Below are 20,918 nucleotides of genomic sequence, written 5' to 3' on the forward strand. Positions count from 1 at the left end.
ATAATTTTGTCAAAAAAAAAAAAAAGCGCACTGATGTTGTTTTCTTATTAAATTTTTAATAACGGTTTATAAAAAATAAAAAAAAATCCTTAACCACACATAGCATTGTCTCATATACTTAACAAAAAAAAAACCCACTGACAGCTGAATTTTTATTTATAAATCATAAATAATTAAATCAAATTTACGAAACCAATATGATTGCTTTTTTTTTTTGAAAAATCATAAGGACCGAACGGCCCATTCGGTCTCCAGAATTGCCTTTTCCTCAGACCGAATGGGCCATTTGGTCTCACCATTTTTTTCAGTTTTTCTTAACGCCACCACAGAAGATCCGAATAACACAATTTTGAGTCTAAACCAAATGGCCATTTCGGTCTTGTGAATGGATATAATTTTAGTAGTTTATCCTATAGTCCTGGTATGCATTTAATAATTGGGGTAAGAGGTTTCTTCTTTTGGTGCTTGTAAAATCTAATTGATTAGTAATTTAAACGAAGCCACATAATATAATTTATATATATGATTGTTTTTTTATAGTTTATAATTATTTAAATTAAAATAAAAAAATTAAAGAGACAAAATATTACTTTAATAACTAAAAATGTTCAGAATATTAATGCGTGATACTTAGAATAATCAAAATTATATATTTGAAATTTCAAAGATTAAAATGATAAATGAATAATACTTTAGAGACTATTTGTATAACTATTTTATTTTATGAGATAAAATATTATGTTTAAAGTTTTTTTTAAGTCAATGTTTAAGTTACATTAATTTTCATTAATTTATGTAATATATAATTCATTTTGGAGCATAATTCATTAGCTTTTAAGTCCATGTTTAAGTTTATTTGAAAAATTTTGCACCTTAGATATTTATGTTTATAAATTAATGTTACAGTGGAATTTTCGTTTATATATATAATAATTTTTTGAATATTCATTAAAATGAGAAATATTTTAGATTTAACAGAAGCATGAAGTTAAATGAATATAATAGCATAATTCAAGTTTAGTTATTATCTTGTAGTTTGGTGTATGAACTAAAATATAGACTACCGGTACCAACAATAGTTCCTCAAAGAGGGTCCAAATACGATGGACCCACAACAACACTTTTTGTCTTTTCTTCTCCTCAAGAACAGATCAAATAAACCTGGTTCTTTTCAACCACCCAAAATTGGAACTTGGATGCAACCAAATCCTGTTCTTACATCATCAGCTGCATGAGAAAGTGTGGAAAGGTGAAAAAATCAGTGAGACCGAATGGGCCGTTCGGTCCTTATTGTTTTTCAAAAAATAAAATAAAATAATTATATTGATTTTGTAAATTTGATTTAATTAAGAGGAGGGTTAAAATGCATCCTCCCCTTTTCTGCTCCTAACGTGCACCCTCTCCTCATATCTTCATTTTCAAAGTTCAAATAGTTGATTCGAATCTTCCAACGTGTTCTTCATATTAAAATGTGCTTGGAGACCAAATTTTACATTTTTTTGAAATTTTTTACTATTTTTTTTAGAATTTTTGATTAAACTAAACAATAATAAAAAAATTCAGCAAAGTGGCTATTTTCAAAAATTCTGAAAAAATAGTAAAAAATTTCCAAAAAATGTAAAATTTGGTCTCCAAGCACATTTTAATATGAAGAACACATTGGAAGGTTCGAATCGACTATTTGAACTTTAAAAATAAAGATATGAGATGAGAGTGCACGTTAGAAGCAGAAAGGTGCATTTTAACCCTTCTCTTTAATTAATTATGGTTTATAAAAAAAATTCCAGCTGAATGGCTTGCCCTACACTCCTACCAATGAAAAAATATTTGCATTTCACTTTCAAGAAGCACACCTACTGACCTACCCATTAGAAAAAGTTTTAAGGAAAAATAAAAAATGCTTTCAACTGTTAAATGGGCTCATTTCAATCACGGAGTTAGACTGTGTGCCTTGTCTCCTCCATGGAAAAACCACAAGCTCATGTAATTATCTTCATTTTTCCAGCCCAAGGCCACAACTCCCCTTTTCTCTCCCTCGCAACTCGACTCCACCATTATTGGCCTAGCTTGACCATAACTATCGTCTCAACCCCTCGTAACACAAATCAAAGCCGATCCTCCCTTCCTCCCGATTCGCGTCTCCAGTTCCATTCCCTCCCTTTTTACCCTGCTGATCATGGCCTTCCAGCCAGTGCCGAATCCCTCGCTGAGCTCCCCGTACCTCAATTCATCACCTTATTTAAAGCTACCGAAACACTCTACGGTGCTTTTGATGATTTCATTTCTAGTCTTGTTTCAAATGCATCAAACCATACTCCCTTGTGCATCGTGACCGACTTTTTCCTCGGTTGGACGGTTGAAGTAGCACGCAAATACAAAGTCTTTCATACTACCTTTCTCACCATGGGTGCATTTGGAGGGGCAGTGTTCTTCTCTCTGTGGTATAACCTTCCTCATACTCTGACAGAGAGCAATTCATTCTCCCTGCCAGAATATCCAGAGGTGGTAATGGACCGATCGCAACTGACAAAGTATTTACTAGAAGCAGACGGTACAGATGAATGGTCTCAATTTGTAAAGAGACAGATCATGTTTTTACACAAGACCGATGCAATGGTGGTAAATACTGTTGAAGAGTTTGAACCACTTGGTCTAGGTATGCTTAGAAAAACCCTCAAATTTCCAATCTGGCCTATCGGTCCACCACTAGCTCCGGCCAATCAACCATCTTCTTCAAAATCTGAAGATGACACTGCAATCATGACATTTCTAGACTCACAACCACCAGAATCAGTGCTTTACATCTCTTTTGGGTCTCAGAACACAATTCAACAGGAACAGATGATGCATTTAGCACAAGGTCTCGAGGGCAGCGGTTGCTCTTTTATTTGGGTCATCAGGCCTCCAATTGGATCTGATCAGAGGGGCGGGTTCAGAGATGAATGGTTACCCCATGGCTTCAAGGACAGGATCAAGCAAAAACACATAGGGCTACTCGTTCATGGGTGGGCCCCACAGTTAAAAATTCTCGGCCACAGATCGACCGGAGCATTCCTCAGCCACTGCGGATGGAACTCAATACTTGAGAGCATGAGCAATGGAGTACCGATCATCGCTTGGCCACTCAACGCAGATCAAATTTTTAATTCAATGATGTTGATAGAGTCGGGTTTGGGTGTTGAACTCGCAAGAGGCATGACGGAAAGCTCGAGACCGACAAAGGTGAAGGTGGAGGAGGTGGTGCATTTGGTGATGGGGCCTGATTTGAAGGGGATGGAAATCAGGAGGCGAGTCAAGGAGTATAGAGATGCGATGAACAAGGCATGGGATGAGGAAGGAGGCTCTTCCATGGAGAACTTGCTACAGTTTGTGCAATCGATCAATACGGCAGCTGGAAACCAATGAGCTAGTTTATGTAGTAGTAACTGTCCTTGTAGTATGAGTTGTTGTTGTTTTACTGGTAATTGTTGTTGTTGTTGTTATTGTTTTACTGGTACTTGTGCTGCTGCTTATCAGAGACTGATCTAAGGGTGACTGGCTGAGGCGCCAGGCCTTCTATTTATTTTAGCATTAATAGGAGTTTCATTTGTGCTGTTATTAATTTGAACTTGCTACTTTCATGTTTCTTTGAAGGTTGTTAGATATAAAAGATCGCTTCCACACAACTTGGAAACTTTAATTTTAGATCAAACCCTTCTTTATTTAAAGAAAAAAGGTACGTAGACACTGATTTCATTGCAGAAATCATTTAGTAGATCACATTATTCAAAATGACAAAACAAACATATGCAATTAGAAAGCTTGTAATTGTTATGGCGCCGTGTTTGAAATGCATTCATTCAATCGAAATACATTAATTTTATTTTTATCTCTAGCATTGAAAAAAAAAATTAATCATGTGGCATCAAATTTGAAAAATGCCCTTTGTTAGCATCAACACTGTTTTTTTTTTAAATGGCACAGATATCAAAAATGGACGACATACCTAGTTGAGCTGTTGCCTACTTAATCAAAGAATGGAAGCTACATTGTTATATTTGAATTAACATTTCTCAGCTTCCCAATTTAAAAGCATCTACAAAAAGCCCCAAACAGACCCCGGCTTTCCAAAAATTTACCATAACAACCAACTTCTGTAACCTTCCTCCTACCATTTTCGCGTCTACTGGTTTTCCATACATCAGCATGCCAATGCCTTCTATGGACGCCACAACCATACCAGCCACCAGAACATCCCAGTCTCCAGTTTGACCTAAAATGGTTGCTAGAGCATTGGCTGTGTAAAACCCTAGGAGGAGGAGAAATATTTTCATCGGAAAATTTTTTCGTGCGGAGTTGAGTTTGTTAAGGAGTTGGGTTGCAGCTTCTCTGACAAGTGTACCCAGTCGGGTTGTGCCAAGAGGTGAGTTGTCGTCACCTCCATTGGGGCTTAGATTAGGGTTTGTGTTGGGAGATGAATCAGCATTCAATGCAAATGCTGGTCTCCATTTGTAGCCTCTTGTCTGATATCTATACAAATTGGAAAAACAAAATCACTCTCGTAAATTATCAATTTTAATTTCTCTGAATATTGAGCTAGAGCCTACGATAAGTATTATTTTTCGCCAAACTACTACCAGCTGGTTGAGGTTCAAAATAAATTATCATTGAACACAACAACTTATGGTGTATAACAAAGAGTACAGTATCCATTTTCTAATGTTGTAATTTGGGATAATGTTTGTTTTTAGGCCTCTTAGTTGAACTAAAATAACAAAAAACCTATAATTTGATTGGTAATGGCATATTGGAATCTAACCATAGAGGCAGTACCAATTTTCACCGTTGTAGCTGGTACAGTATGGCAGCAGTGAAATCTGATAATAAAATGTACCAGCTGGTATTCCCATCCTCAGGTAGAGAACATAAATGGAAGATCAGGTAAAAGGTGTAATTTAAAACACATGCAATTAGCTTAACTCCAGACAGAGAACAAATACAAAAGTTACTCCCTTTATATGTCATTTTGTCTAAGTTTCGCCCAAATCAATTTATTGAAAGGCACATGCTAAGGTAAAACCAGAATTAAATCACCTATTTTGCAACTCGGATTAAAATAGTACACTTCCCTTTGCCATAATTCGAGGAACTAACACGAAGTACAAAACCAGAAATTAACTCCCTCTTGAAAATGTACTCGTAACAGATCCCATCTCTTTCGCTCAGGTTAGAATCTGACCTTAATCGGGTGAAAGGTCTGAAGCCCGCGCGAACCTCAGCGCGAGGTCTGGTGCGGAGCCTGCAGCGCCGGCCTCCGCAATCGCCGTCCATCCATGGCGCAATCTGCTGTTTCGTGCTTGTGCTCATGCTCCCGATCATTGGACCGTCTTTTCCACTTTCAATTTCTCTCTATTTCCTTTTTCACTGGAAAGAGAGTTTGGTTTTCAACTTTCAATTTCGCTCTTTTCGTTTCTTTTTCAAGGAGCAGGGGCTTAGAGGGAACGGGCAAACGGCGCGGGAAGGGAAGGGAGAGGCTTGGACGGCGCGAGAGAGAGAGAGAGAGAAGGCAGAGGCTTAAAGAGAAGACAGGTTTAGAGAGAGTGGGTCCAGTGGACGGCGAGGGAGAGAAGGCTTCGAAGCGACCAATCCCTGGCTGTCTCCACGCGCACGCGCGATTGAAGCTCCTCATAAGTCATTAACTGATAACGCGATCGTATCCGAATTGGTTGACTTCAGTTAATTTGTCCCACATGGTAAGGTAAAAACTAAAATATTTATTTAAATATTGGGGAAATTGGTTCCGTGCCACTCTAAAATTGTGAATTTAGAAAAATATCACTCTAAAATTTTTCTTTTGCTAAATGCCACTCCAAATCGCATTTATTAAGAAAATTGCCACAAATACCATATTATTATACATTTGTAATAAAAAATAAACATAATATGTTGAGTATTTTCGTATAATCCAAAAATACCCTCAGTCCCTAATCCTTTCCTTTCCTTAATGGTCCGATCAGAAATGTCTCCTCTTTGTTTCTTTGTCTCCCAGTCACAGTGGTGAGGTTGAAGAGAAACTGGGGTCCGGGAAGTAAAAGGAAACTGGAGCCGTTGAAGCATTCTGAGGTTGAAGAGAGGGACCCGCGCAGCAGAAATGAAGGCTACTGTAGAGATCGCACTGGAAGCGAGGCTGGACTGAAGGGAGAAGGATCTGTTGGGCCATCTCAGTAATAAAAGCTGATGTAGAAGCGAGTTGATGAGCCGAGATGTGTTTGAGAAATCCAAAGCCGACCGATCAGATTAATTCCAGTTCTATAGATTTCGCCTATATATATAGAATTAGTCTATGGTTTCTGATTATGAAATCATTTGCCAACTGTTTGAAATTTTATTATGTTTTTTTTTTTTTCAATTGGCTTAGGCAACCCACTGTATTCATTTACCAGAATTAATAGAAATTCACCGTTCATTCAACCCACTGTATTCATTTACCAAATAATTTGTGTTAGAAGAGAAAAAGAAATTTTGAAGATTAAGGCTATTTTCGTCAGTTCACTTATACTGTAAATTGTTTATTTAAAATTATACATTAATATGGTATTTGTGGCAATTTTCTTAATAAATGTGATTTGGAGTGGCATTTAGCAAAAGGAAAATTTTGGAGTGACATTTTTCTAAATTCACCATTTTAGAGTGGCATGGGACCAATTTCCCCTTAAATATAAGATTTGGATTTTCGGTAATTGTGGTCGTGTACTAGACGATCACATAACGTATACTGTAGCGAGGTTTAGATGAATCCTCATACTGCCTTGTAAGACGGCGAATTGAATGTTATATGCGACATTCATTGTTTCCAAAGTTCTTATTTACTAAATTTACTTACAAGCTTGCTCAATCTATCTGTTGAAACTGTTATTTTTTTTCGATATAGAAAATGCAAGTAAATTTATATTGAGAAAATTTATATATAGAAAATGCAAGTAAATTTGTATAAAAACCTTTTCTTTTTAGTTTAGTGCTGACGAGTTTTCAACTGCCATAATTTTAAGTATAATATATACGTTCACAGGATAATATGTGTATGTTCACAAAAGGTGGTCTCCAACAGCTGTTACGCGTTTTTAACAATTTTCACGCGTTTTCATCTGGGACCACGCGGTTTCATCTGCAGAACATCCATTAAACTTGTTTATATGATTGTTTTCATAGTATTACAGAATTTAATGAACTTGTTTATAGAGTTAGTGTAAAAAGTTCGGAGATTTTCGGAGAACTGAGAGTCGGAGACTGTTAGCTGCTTCCATTTATATTATATAGTACGAAATGGATGAAAAATTTATCTTATTATGAAAAAAATGGTTGGATGAGTCATTTGCATTTGCACTTTACTTGAACAGAACCTCACATTCATTGACTTTGAATGGCGATCCCTTTTTTTTTTCCTGTCATGTTATACATAGCATTAAATCTTTATTTAGTTCATTTTAATTTGTCTGTTGAGGCGTAATATTTCTGAGCAAAAGACTTTGTATTTAAATTTCATATAATATATCAACGAAGTGCACTCGAATTGTCAGACATACACAGGTGAAGTTGAAGGCACTGGATTCAGAAAGGGAAGCTCAATGACATGAATACGCAAGCAATGAGAATTTAATCATTTATCAAGAACAAGAAACAGCAAAAGCAAAATAAATAAAATAATAATAATAATAATAATAATAATAATAATAATAATAATAATAATAATAATAATAATAAATAAGATATCAAATTGTAAATGATAGGGAGAAGAATTTGTGGCAGCTGGCTGATAGATTCTCCTTCTCAATCTTTGAGCTTGAAAATTGACACAAACTTATCATATCAACAGCATGACCATATTTAGCACCCTGTTAAAAATAAGTAACAACAAAAATCAACATGAGAAAATGGAACATTATAAAGTTTCTCTGATTAATGAACATTATAAAGTTGGAACTTATTAATATCTTAGTTTGCAAGTATTAATTTATTATCTTTCAAATATTTATATCTATGAATTTAATCAAACTTGGAAGATCACAGTGTTTTGAATAAATTTAATTAAATTAGTTAGTTAAGTTAGTATATGGAAGTTAAAATCGGTTTAAGAGATTGGGGGGATGATGGGGAGATGCGGAATCTACGATTGGAAATAAATACTTACAAGTATAGATATAAATACTTGCACGATGAGATATAAATCTTTGTGTGACGATGAGTCCGAAAGTATGTTATTATGGATCTCATTTGAAAGATAAAATTGCGTAGAATACGTTCGTGGTTTTAGATTGACAAAAATTTTTATAGACCGTGAAAAATGTGGATGACATTGAAAAAACAAAAATTCACCTCTAAAATCTGTTTAAGAGGTGGGGAATGACGGGAGATGGGAGTGGAGGAATTTATATAATTATTCAAACAAAAATAGACTATATATTTATGGATTATGTCTTAATCTCTTGCCTTAAATAAAGGTGTCATGCCATTCCATAAATAAAAACCGACTTTCCTTCCTCTCTCTCTCTCAGATTATATTTTGAGAAACCTCTCTCTCTCAGAATTGTTCGTCTAAGCTTTAGGCCAATTCATCCCACCATATGTTCTCATATGTTGAGATAAATTCCACTAAACAATTTAATTGCTAACCATATTCAGCTAAGCTTTGGAGTCTTGGAGATTGAAGATATTCCGCTAAGTTTGGGTGCGGTGACCTTGGTGTCTTTGACTGTGTAACCAAAACGATTACTTATTACCCCGCTGAAATTTTCCACCCTTTGGTAGCTCCTCCAGTTTGGCTGACCCCAAACCCGTGGTAGGACACCAAACTTTTAAGAGTTTTTTTGTTAGTTGATTCCTATTAGTTGCTAAACTGCTTATTCTGTGGGAAATCTGGTTTGTTCTTTACTGCGTTATGGATATCTTTTAATTAATATTGAACTGTTTCTTCATTGTAGTTTACATTGTAATTAGGGTTGAAGTTTCGTGTTGATTTGGCCATCTTTTTTATTCTCTTAGTTTTTTTTTTCTATAATAGAATGAAAACGTGTAATAATATTTATATAGCAATAGAGTTATATATGTCAACAGAAATTATTCATGGTCTAGCAAGATATAAAACCTTGACATGTCATATGAATTTATTTACCATAAAATTTTATAACCAATTTCTGAAATCGATACTAGCTAGGTTTGTTTTATGCATTCAATGAGCATAGAAGCAATACCCCATAGTTGTGGATTAGAACTCTAAGTACTTAGCTAATCTCCATGTAAGTAGACATTATACATGTAATTAATACATGCTACTTGTTGGTTTATCGGAATATGTTTTCCGAATATATATGTTTATATACATGTGATGTCATATATATATAAAAAAAAAAACATAACTTCTAAAAATGGCACACATTGTTCATTTGGGTGCTTGTTTGCTATAAGTTAGTAGCTGTTTATCTTTGCATGGCATACATATCTGGCATTACGTGAGAAGCAATGACTATATACAATTTCTGAAATTCATTAGTACAACTTTTTTTTATCCTAAAAATGACTTAATGATTTTTCCAAAATATGGGCAATTCAGTTTAATCGACTGTAATTGTATCACTGTTAGCAGAATACCTGCATTGTCTAAATTACGAGGTCTATTCTCAGTAAGATCGTTTCCCGCAAATATTTCTCCTTTCAAGTTCCTTTGAGTACAGATTATTTTATTTAAAGAAATAAGAATTTAGTCCTTAATTATTTATTTTAATTATTGAGATGATACTTGTACAAGGTCAGATTTCAAACATATATTTTTAAGAGGAGGGTTCAAATGTATTCATTTTTTGTGCCTCCATCATGCCTCTTATTTTTAAAACTTTAATAATTCAAAATTTAAAACTTAAAAGTTAAAATAAAACTGTTAGATGTGATCTATGTTATTTTCTCTATATGCTCATAAAAAATTATCACATTTTAATTTTTTTTTTTTTTTGTGAATCAATAAATTAAAAAATCAACGTCTATAAATTATCCACATTAGTACGTTTTTTACAAGCTCGTGATGACAATCCAAATAAAATTGAAATGTCATAATTTTTTACACATGCATAGATAAAATGATGTAGATCATATCCAACGGTTTTATTTTAACTTTTAACTTTTAAATTTTAAATTATTAAAGTTTTAAAAAATAGAGACATGATGGAGACACAAAAAATTGAGGCATTTGAACCCTCCTCATATGTCATACACACACAGGTAAAGTTGAAGGCACTGGATGCAGAAGGGGAAGCTCAATGACATGAAGACGCCAGCAATGAGAATTTAATCATTTATCAAGAACAAGAAACAGCAAAAGCCTCCTCATAGTCATAAGTCATTACGCGATCGTATCCAAATTGGTTGATTTCGGTGTATTGGTCCCACAAGCTAAGGTAAAAACTAAAATATTTATTTAAATATAACATTTGGATTTGGTTAAGTGTGGTCCTGTACTACACGATCACATTTCAGATACTGGAGGCACAAGGGGGCTTTAGTTGAATACGAATAAGGGGGTTAAGAAGTATGCGACATGCATACTTAGCAATCCCCCACAAACTTTTTTATATTGTACAGTAAAAAAATATTCTGTATCTGATATTATTATAATTATTTTTGCTATATTCGGTCATGTCTCATCCGAATTTATGTACAATTATGCCTTATTTATTTTATTTTTGCTTTGTTTTGAAAAGCAAAAATGTAAAATTTTGGATTCAAACTCTACGGTTCTTTCAGTATTAAAATCATATATTTTTTTAATTTAATATCATTTGGAAAGGTGTTCGATAATATTCTATATATACTTCTGTACAACACGTCTTTTTTGTTTGGCTTTAAAAAGTAATTGCTCGTAATGTTGAGCAAGTATTTGTTTTTCTTATTTTTCGTGTCTAAAATATATTTTATTTACTAAATTTTTTATTTTATTTTTATTAACTGTTTATCAAATCAATCCAGTGATGTACAATCCAATAACTCCTTTGATTGTATAATAATAATAATAATAATAATAATAATAATAATAATAATAATAATAATAATAATAATAATAATAATAATAATAATAATAATAATAATAATAATAATAATAATAATAATAATAATAATATTAATATTAATAATAATAATATATTAATAATTTCTATTAACTGCTTTATTAATCCAGTGATTATTTTAATTTTCATTGTTTCGAGAATTCTTATTTTCTAAATTTGCTTACAAGCCTGCTTAATTCATATGTTGAGATTGTTATTTTTGTCGAGATAGAAATGACAAGTAAATTTTTATTATATAGTACAAAGTAGATGAAATTTGTATCTATTTATGTAAAAATAGTTGCATGAGTCTATCGTATTTAAAACTTACTTGAGAAGAATCTCACATTGATTTGAGATGTAGACCGTAGAGAGAGAAATAGCAGGAAGGAGACGAAAAAAATTGTTGACGAAAGAACTTTGCCCTCGAGTAAAGATAATATCAACTGCAAGTGACGAAAGATCTAAAAACCATAGATGGAGGGCTGAGATCAGCACGCGTTGAGATCGAACGATGCAGATATAGGTAATGTTCCACATTTTAAAGAACAATAAAGGTGTGCAATGCAGGATCCGAATTCAAAGTCGATAATAAATTAAAGACATAAAAAAAAGTTACAATAAATAAAAGAGTTCAGATCAGTCCGAGATCGCATCAGATGCCTGCTCAGAACCGTTCGATTCACTTCATGATCCGTACATGCTTGATCCGCAATTGCTCACTTAACATCCAACAATTAATGACCCTAAAGAGCAACGTTATATTTTAATAATGGAGAACGCTTAATCATTTGTTTCGCCAAATCTGATGATAGATGAAAACAATTTGTCACTCCTGTTCTGTTGAAGGGCAAACTTTTTTTTCCTAGTTCATTTTAATTTGCTTGTCGAGGCAGAATATTTCAGGGCAAAGACTTTGTATTTAAATTTTATATAATATATAAACAAAGTGCACTCGAATTGTCATACATACACAGGTAAAGTTGAAGGCACTGGATTCAGAAGGGGAAGCTCAATGACAAAAATATGGAGAGGCAATGATCATTTATCAAGAACAAGAAACATCACAAGGAAAAGAAATATCAAATTGTAAATGATAGGGAGAAGAATTTGTGGCAGCTAGCTGAGAGATTCTCCTTCTCAATCTTTGAGCTTGCAAATTGACACAAACTTATCAACAGCATGACGATATTGAGTACCCTATTAAAAATAAGTAACAATAAGAATCAACATGAGCAAAATTAACATTATATAGTTTCTCTTGTTAATGAACATTTACAAAGAATATAGTTGGGTAGGATGATTCCAGCACCACAAATTGTCAATCTTTCTTTTGCTTTAATACTTGCAAAAACCAAATCAGACAGAATTTTATAAATTTTCCATCCGTTTTAAACAGACAAAGAGACCAAAGATGAAAAAACTATAATAAATCTCATAGTTCAATTTATTTATACAAATACACCTCTTGTGAAGAAAATTAAGAGCGATAATTCAAAATCATCAACTGAATTTTCAATTTTGAAACATTAATACAAAAGAGGGTTTCACTGGAACATCATCCAACTGATGATTTATTAACCAAATTTATATAAAAAAATTAGTGAGGGAAACAATAAGCAACTCAAAAATCTTAAATAATTACCTCCCAATAAAGCTGGTGGCAACTGGTGCATTTCCAAAATTCTAAATTCTTGTCAAAGAGGCAAGATGGAATAATCTGGAACCCTTTAGAAGCTTCTACAGCCTCTTCTATAGTTAGTGGTTTCTGTATGAAACTACCATTGCATTTTGTACATCTTGACATGAGCTTATCCTCTGATATACTCAGTTTGAATGTCTCTATGACCTGTTAAAACATCTCGCAAGTTAAAAAAGACTCAATTGATGGAAGCGCTGTTTACCCCAACCAAAACACTTTTTTTTTTCTTTTTATAAGCAGGGGAGGGTTTGGAGTGTATTAGAAAAGTGCATGTGCTCATGCATTAATTGTTTCACATTTCAGAATGTGTTTACCTCGAGTAATTGATCATTTTTCAACAAGCTCTTCACTTTATAAACTTGGTTTTCAGCCAAATATTGATATCTTAATAGCTTAATGTCCCTAGTCAAAAGTACTCTTTTCTCCTTGTATGCTTGGTTCAATAATTCCCTATAAACAGTAGAAAGAAAATAATGTAATGATACTATATGATAAAGGTAACAAAAATGAATCACAAAATTATTTTAGAAATGAGAATACCTTGGATCAGGTTTCTTCGACGATGGCAAGGCCGCATCGATCCCCACACACCTCAAATGTTTTGCTAACCCTTCTATCTAAAGAAAAGGAAGTGAGTATTCGGATATGTCATTCTTCTCATTTTGATTTATGTTTTCTTGTGATTTTCATCTGGGTAAGGTTGCCAAATATGATAGAATTAGGTACAAGAGATTCTCTTTTAGACCTTGCAACCTAATAATAGTCAATATATATCAACCTTCGGACCTATAAATGAAAACGAGCTTTTTTGCTCAAAAGACATCCAATAAATATTAAATATGCAATATAAAAACCCATCAGTTGGGAAAGTTATAGAACCCAAATTTATATTTATTATATAACTATAGTAATATCTGTAAAAAAACCTTTTCTCCCAAGCACAAATTGGACTGCATTAGAGGAAAAATGAGCTAAATGTCCATTCATGTACAATCTAATGATGCATAGCTAGGACCAATTTAGCAATTTCCATGTTTATAAACACTAGTTATGAATTGATTTGGCTGAGGTTATATAAAAGTTGGGGATAATTTGTTTGATCTTATCTTATCTTGCACAGCTTATCCCTGCTCCCTATTGTAAAGTGTTATTTGCAAAGACACAAAATTCATTGTACCTAAAACCACACATGAGAATTATGGGTTACAGGCAAATAGCCAAATATTTAATGTTGCTGTCTCCAAATAAAGAACAAAAGAATATTACTCACCATTACATCACATAAGAATTTAGGATATCCATCCCCACCGATAGATGGGTCCCAAGGTGCAGGGCCCTGCCATTCAGTACTTATCTCCACTCTCTCTTTTCCATTGTCATTTATACATTGTCTTTGCCTCACCTTTTTCTTTGTATTTTTTGGTACTTTGTCTGATTCTTTAAGGACAATTTTATCATCAAAATAACTAAGGATGCTTTGCATCATGTTACTATGATCATCATCTACTTCTGACACACTTGGCCCACATTCCCCTGCAAAATCAACAGAAACAAAAAGCTCTTATCAGACAAGGCTGAGTACTTCCAACCAGGAGAATATTATTGGAGGGATCAAACCACCAAATCAAGAGATATACTTTTACTTCTCTATTAAATTGAATCTAATGATTCAGGTTTTTTAAATTATAAAATAGAAAAACACAAATACCTTCATTTAAAATTGATTGCTGAAATATTGAAAATATTTCAAGCAAGTAAAATGCATCGGCTGCAGCATATTGTATCTGTTCTTCACTTAATGGTCGGCTTGACCAATCACTACATTGCAATTCCTGAAAGATAAAAATAATAACATAATGTAATTAATAATTTATTTTGCATGTTAGACAAAGTAGACATGCTTAGACAATATTACAATAAAAAAATGGGTTATAAAAGAAAAACCTTAGAGAGTGAGATACCCAATAATTCCTCGCAAATTGTCGATAAGCTTTTTGTACCTTTGGAAGAGCTTTTTGCTGAATTGTGGTTCTTCAAACAATGATAAATGTTTGCAATGTCAAGGAATGGTGCCACCTAAACAAAATAAACCAATAGATAGTCATAATGATGAAAAAGGTAATAGAAAGTTAGTTCTCAAAGTTTCAGATTATGTTATATGGAGCAATGCATTAGAATAGCCTAATTTGTTTATCACGAGCAAAGAGTTTAATTGGCATATACTAAATTGTCAGCGTAGACTGATCTAGCACTGTAATTTAGTTATATTACGTGTCAATAAGTTAATAAAAACCGGCTTAGTTATTTATTAACTAGGCATTGTGAATTAGCTATTGGATATTAGCAAATAAAGCAAATGCTGCATTAATGAGTTGAATTTCCAGACAAAAGCAAAAATACGAGAGCGAGCAAGCTAGTGAGAGAGAGAGAGAGGCGTATGGTGGCTGAAGGTATGACTCAGTATCTGCTGGTACGGTCACTGGTATGAGCCCTAGAAGGATGGTACTGATCCAACTTTCCTGTTTTAGTTGTTTATTATTGTTTTTGTGTGTAACAATCTTTTTTTTTATCAATTCAATACACTAGGCAGCCTCTGCCTTTTAATTTTTTAATCGATAGATCGGTGGAGAGAGAGAGAGAGAGAGAGCAGTACCATACCAAAACCAGGCTCGCATCCCTGCGTAGAGAAAGTATAAGATAAGTAAACCAAATCCTGCTTAAACCGAAACCCCAATTTCAGTATGCTCTCTGATTCAAACATCTCCTTTAACGGCTGATAGACTTCTCCAAGTGGCACTCTCAAAAGGTCCACCAGGAAAACCTCGGATTTGGGACCTCCATCGGACGGCTGAGCTTCAAATTGACATGCAATCTGGAGTAGCGTAACTGGAGGAAAAGGAGACGAATTAGGCTGACTTGACCGCCGAGGTTTCCACTCGGCGTCTAGACCAACCACGGTGGATTGGCGGAGGGACTGTTGGAGGTGGGTGAATTCGGAGCACGTGGACGAGGTCACGATGTGGATTTGAGAAGGCAGGCTGTGGTTCTGCGCCGAGTCCATGGGAACTGGAAAGGCTTAATGGCGGTTGAGAATCGAAACAAGGAAGAAAGAGATGCTTCTGGAGCGGGTTCGTTTTCCTTGTGACAGGATCCATGAAGACTCCTGCTTAGAATGACTCGACCGTTCGATCTTCAGATCACGGACCGGATTCACATCAGAATCTCTTTGATATATTAGTTTGGGTAATATAACATCAATATCATTTTAGTCTATATAATATCAACTTTAAAATCTATTAGATCGACTTTCAACGGTGAATCAAAATCGTTCAAACCAATTTACTTCATTAGTTGTGCATTCACATGTAAAATTTGTAACTGTTTGAATTTATTTAGTATCAAGTCAGGCGGTCAAATGTATGAGTTTTCAAGTTAATTTTAATACATTCATTTTTTAACATTTATACGGCTTGATTTGATACTAAAATAACTAAAAAATATAAAGAAATTGCATGTAAACGCATCACTCATAAAGTAAATTGATTTGAACGGTTTGAATTAGTCGTTTAAAGTCTATTCAATCAATTTTAAAATTAGTGTCATGTGACACTGATATTATACTAGCCGAGCTCATTACTCACTGTACTTGACTCAACACAATTGAAACAGACAGCTCAGATTTACTCTCAGCCGGTTGGGTTGGGGATGACAGAAGGGGCAGGATTATTTATACTTTGAGATGCGTGCCAATCTATTTTGGGACCGTCCGATTCAATTCGTCTGATCAGATGAGATCCAGTCCGTATCTTATAACGGACGGACTGGACATGTAGAGGACTCGGTGCTGGAGCGGTCGATTGCGAATTTGCGATCGTGTTTTTCCACGGAAATAATTATGCTTTCTCCATTTATCGCAAATGGATATAACACTGTATAACCGATGGCATTCGTCTGATAGGATTAAAGATTATAGATGTTACTGCTCTTACTTAGCTAGGTCCTTCCGTCCTTGTGTGTGCTTCTGTGTTGGCTAACATGCTAATAATTGCACGAGCATTTACATTCTAATTGTTAGACATTATTCTTTTTAACCTATGTTCCATCTTCTTCTTTTTATTAATATTTAATTATTTATTTTCATTTTTATAAAAAGTTTTTTTTATATATTTGGGATCGTCTGCGTAGAAAATACACAGGTGGAATTAAGACTTGTGATTCCGGTTGAATTTCATTTTTAGCTTACCCAACTAGTTTGAGATTAAAGTCCCGGTTGTTGTTGTTGTTTAATTATTTAGTTATATAGTTGCTGGCAGTTCAACTTGCTATTATGTTAGAATATCTGAGTGTTTTATTATATTTGTACCAAGTTATTTACTATTTCACTCTTTTGTTTTTCTGTTTTTTTCAACTAGATGACATATGGGATATATCTCTCCTCATAGGGCCATGTAATGTGTTTTCTTTATAGCACTAAACTTGTACTATGACTTGTTAGTTGATTATGTATTGTATTTTCAGAGGATGAGTACTGTAGGTTTACAGTTTTGGTGTTTTAATTATATTTTTTTGTCAAATTGTGTATAGTCAACCTCTTAATCAATTTGTCAATATATTTGCTTTACTGAAGGGATGTGATTTTTTCATCTGTTTTTGTATTCAAAGTTGTCACTTACCCTTCATTTTTGTGGACACCATCAACCGGACCTTCTCTCCTACAATTCTACTCTTTCCAATTAGTCAAGTTACGTACATCAACTGCCAACACATTCACAGAAGCCAAAACACTTTGGCCGACTACTTAGCAAATAAGGGCAGAGTTGAAGGTTGGGATCATTTGGGTTTTACTTTTCCAATTTTTCATGATTTTCAGCTAGTTTAGCTAAGGGAAAAGAGGGCAATTTTATTCTAATACTATCTAAAAATGAAGCTGTAAGCATGGCCCTGTAAACCCTGTAAAACTTGTTCTGTTTAATGCTAAAGCCTACGGGCGTTTAGTAGAAGCGGTATCTCCTATCTCAGTTTGAAAGATTTACCAATAAAGATTTGATTTCACTGACTTCGCAGGTTGTTTGTTTATGCTAAGATCATCTATGAATTGAAATTAGGATAGATTTTTTAGGTCTTCTGTCCATGTCATGCAAAGATGACTTAAGGGTAGGAAAAGGAGGTTAGGGAGGAATGCATATCCTCTGCATTAACTCAAAAGAGAATCTTTTGAGTTAATAAATATCAAACTGTCTGATTTTAAACGGAGCTAATTCGTCTTGCTTATAACGTAAGGGGTCCTTCAATATTAGTGCAAATCTAGTCTGCATAAATTTTAAAACATATTGGATGGTTGACATTGATTAGCTCAAAAGATTCCCTTTTGAGTCAATGCAGAGGATACGAATTCCTTTGGGGGGGGGGGGGGGGGTTTGCTGCTGTCTTTAAATTACTCAGCTGGAAGCCTGGAACCATCTACTAAGTGTGTTTCTTGCGTTGTCTGACAGGCAGGGGCAGATCTACCGCAGCACGGGGCGGGGTGGGGTGGGGGTGGGGGGGAGGGGGCTGTTGATACCAATCGACTTTGTCCCTTCCTGAAAATTTTTTTGACCTCCTTTGAATGTTTGATTTGTAATTCGGGTTAAATTTAGTGTTAAAATTAAAATAAATTTTTTGAATTATGATTGATAATATTAATTATAAGGTAGGGTATTTGAAAATATAAGTCAAAATATTTTTTTTTATAGAGTATTCAATTAGTTAATGGGTTTAAATCCGATTTGATATTTTTTGCCTAACGAAAATCATGGGTCCGCTCCTAGTAGGAGAAGTAAACAATCAAGGCAACTAACTATGGGCATTAACAGCGACCGCACTGGCAATTATTCAAGTAGTTTTGACTTTTGAGCAATACATTAGTATGGGAACATCAGCTGTTTTTCATTTATTTGTATTTTTTTTATGAACTAGACCTTTTTTACAAGTTAATGTTAACAACTTGTGTAAGAGGATAGTATGATTTTCCTTTGCATTAGGTTTCCATTTGTGCTTTTCCCTTGTGATCAGTTTGGCGGATGCTCTTGTTGTGGAAATATTTACTTTTCCGCAAATAATTAAAAAAAAAAATGTGATGTCTTTTTTTAATAGGAAAATTGGTAGATTCTTCTATGAGAAATTTGTTATGTCAAGATGTTTTATATGGATGCCTATTGATTTTATATTATGCCCTTCAAAAATCTCAGAATTTTATTTATCACCTTTAAATGATATTTGTGCTTTTAAATTAGGTTTTTTTTTTTTTTGTGTTCACCCAAGTTACACTCTCATCCCTTCAGCATTTAAATCTCCCAACAATTTTAGCTAATTAATGCAAATAAATTCCAAAATTAGTGGCTCTACATCAACAGAAAACCATGAATACTAAGCATCCACCTCATATCAGGTAGAATAATATTACATCCCATTAAGATAGGTTTCTAGCATGACATAACACACATAGAAAAACACTTCATAATTATATTAATACTACGCTCGTAACTAACAGAATGACACTGCTCATGAAAACACTAAATGGAAATGCAAATGATTTAGGTAGTTTAACAAAGATAGCTAGTGGCAGCATCTAACAAGAAAAATCTTCTGACAGATTATAAAAAAAATATATATATATATTGCTGGCAGAGGCCGATTGAAGAAGGGGAGTTGGGATTCAGAGTATAAAGGAGATGCTGAAAAATGTACGGGGGACAATTAGCAATGCAGATAAACATGGGATCAAATAGTTAGAGCGAAATATTTCCTGGTGAATGGGATCTGGATGGAGAATAGCACAACAATGTAGTTTTCCAAGGATGATATCGGATGGGAAATGGGCATCGGGGTCACCGGATCAGAATATAGAGGTGCGGGCACAACCATGGGTACAAAACTGGGATGCAAGTAGCAGAGCTGTGGAACCTGATAGCACAAAAATTAGAAACATTGGTCAGTTACAACCGCTGTCACCTCCACAATCCAAGTACCACACAGACTACTTACATGACAACTGAATTGTACCTGTTCGCTGAATTTGGGAACTCTCTCCTTATGATTTCTTGTTAAGTATTTAATGAAACGACCTACAAATTGCGCCAGATTTGACACGTTAATTATTATCCAATTGAAATTTCATCACCAAATCTTGCCCCTCCCAACAAAAACCTGTAGTGCTAAACCAGTACCCAACTTAATATGACAAAGGGTTTCCAAAGCATAGACTGCATGTGAAAATCAGTAATACCAGTACAGTAAATATTAGGGATGTACAACGGACGGGTCGATGATATTTTATTAAAATTTGAATCCAACCCGATTAAACCGGATTAAAAAAATTCCTTACTTGACCCACCCATAACCCAACCCAACCCATCTATTTTTTTATATACGGATTATTACGGGTTATGCGGGTTAGACGGGTTAAACGGGTTATAATTTTGATCAAAAATCTATTATATATCTTTTTAATATTTTTATTAAAACTAGGTACAAATAAAATTGACAAACATAAATAAAATAAAAATAATTTAGCATATAACATCCATAACAAAAAAAACATATCCAGAATGTAACATCCTAAAAAAAAGATAGCGACATATAACAATCGCATATAAAATTCATGAAATAAAAAAAACATAACAATTCAAATTCAAATTAAATTTAAAACTCTTAAATATCCTCAGATTGGGTAAAAATAAAGAGTGCTTTAAACGTGAGAGGAGGAGTAAATAGCAAGAGAAGTTTTGTAAAAATGTAGAAACGTAGATTTGAGACCGAGTCCGGGTATAAACGGGTTATTAAGAGCAAACCCATGACCCGATCCAGAGTAACAAGTTTGTCAAAATCCAACCCGTACCGACCCAGTAACATCTCCACCCGGTAAAATACAGGTCGGGTAGGTCGACAATATTTTTGTACACCCCTAGTAAATATACCTCTTCCAACTTGTGCCATGTCATGAGTAACACCCTAACACCAACCAGTACAGTAAAAATACCACTTCTCAAATTGATAGTTTTTTCCTAAGCAATCATTTGTAAATATAAATCCCTACCAGTTTAGCTTGGCAAAAAGCCGTACTTGTTCTTGCAATTTGTACCGTGTCATATGTCGATCGTCAGGTCAGC

The 20,918-nt window shown here is 34.1% G+C and overlaps 2 protein-coding genes and 1 pseudogene across 2 annotated transcripts; 1 reads left to right on the plus strand and 2 right to left on the minus strand.

The window, feature by feature from the left end:
• Positions 1–1,951: 1,951 nt before the first annotated feature.
• On the minus strand, positions 1,952–5,616 carry NPQ7 (antigen receptor-like protein (DUF565)). The gene is made up of 2 exons (XM_078291972.1): positions 5,219–5,616; positions 1,952–4,509 (listed from the first exon to the last, which is right to left on the minus strand). The coding sequence occupies exons 1-2, from the start codon at positions 5,356–5,358 to the stop codon at positions 4,053–4,055; spliced, it is 597 nt and encodes a 198-aa protein (XP_078148098.1). The 5' UTR covers positions 5,359–5,616; the 3' UTR covers positions 1,952–4,052.
• Positions 1,963–3,405, plus strand: LOC144543934 (UDP-glycosyltransferase 92A1 pseudogene; annotated as a pseudogene).
• A 6,381-nt stretch (positions 5,617–11,997) lies between the features above and the next one.
• On the minus strand, positions 11,998–15,919 carry LOC144543810 (3'-5' exonuclease domain-containing protein). The gene is made up of 8 exons (XM_078292220.1): positions 15,425–15,919; positions 14,716–14,847; positions 14,480–14,603; positions 14,042–14,304; positions 13,312–13,388; positions 13,086–13,221; positions 12,715–12,918; positions 11,998–12,269 (listed from the first exon to the last, which is right to left on the minus strand). Exons 1-8 carry the CDS (start codon positions 15,830–15,832, stop codon positions 12,210–12,212), a joined length of 1,404 nt encoding a protein of 467 aa, XP_078148346.1. The 5' UTR covers positions 15,833–15,919; the 3' UTR covers positions 11,998–12,209.
• Between the last annotated feature and the right edge of the window lie 4,999 nt (positions 15,920–20,918).

Source organism: Carex rostrata, chromosome 25 (genome assembly GCF_964058835.1).
Source record: "Carex rostrata chromosome 25, lpCarRost1.2, whole genome shotgun sequence".
In the NCBI taxonomy this organism is placed as follows: Eukaryota; Viridiplantae; Streptophyta; class Magnoliopsida; order Poales; family Cyperaceae; genus Carex; species Carex rostrata.

Coding starts and splice junctions, on each gene's coding strand:
- NPQ7 (XM_078291972.1), bottom strand. CDS start 5,358: ATGATCGGGAGCATGAGCACAAGCACGAAACAGCAGATTGCGCCATGG. Junction 4,510..5,218: donor AGACCTTTCACCCGATTAAG/GTCAGATTCTAA, acceptor CAATTTGTATAG/ATATCAGACAAGAGGCTACA.
- LOC144543810 (XM_078292220.1), bottom strand. CDS start 15,832: ATGGACTCGGCGCAGAACCACAGCCTGCCTTCTCAAATCCACATCGTG. Junction 14,604..14,715: donor TGGGTATCTCACTCTCTAAG/GTTTTTCTTTTA, acceptor TTTATCTTTCAG/GAATTGCAATGTAGTGATTG. Junction 13,222..13,311: donor TCGAAGAAACCTGATCCAAG/GTATTCTCATTT, acceptor TACTGTTTATAG/GGAATTATTGAACCAAGCAT.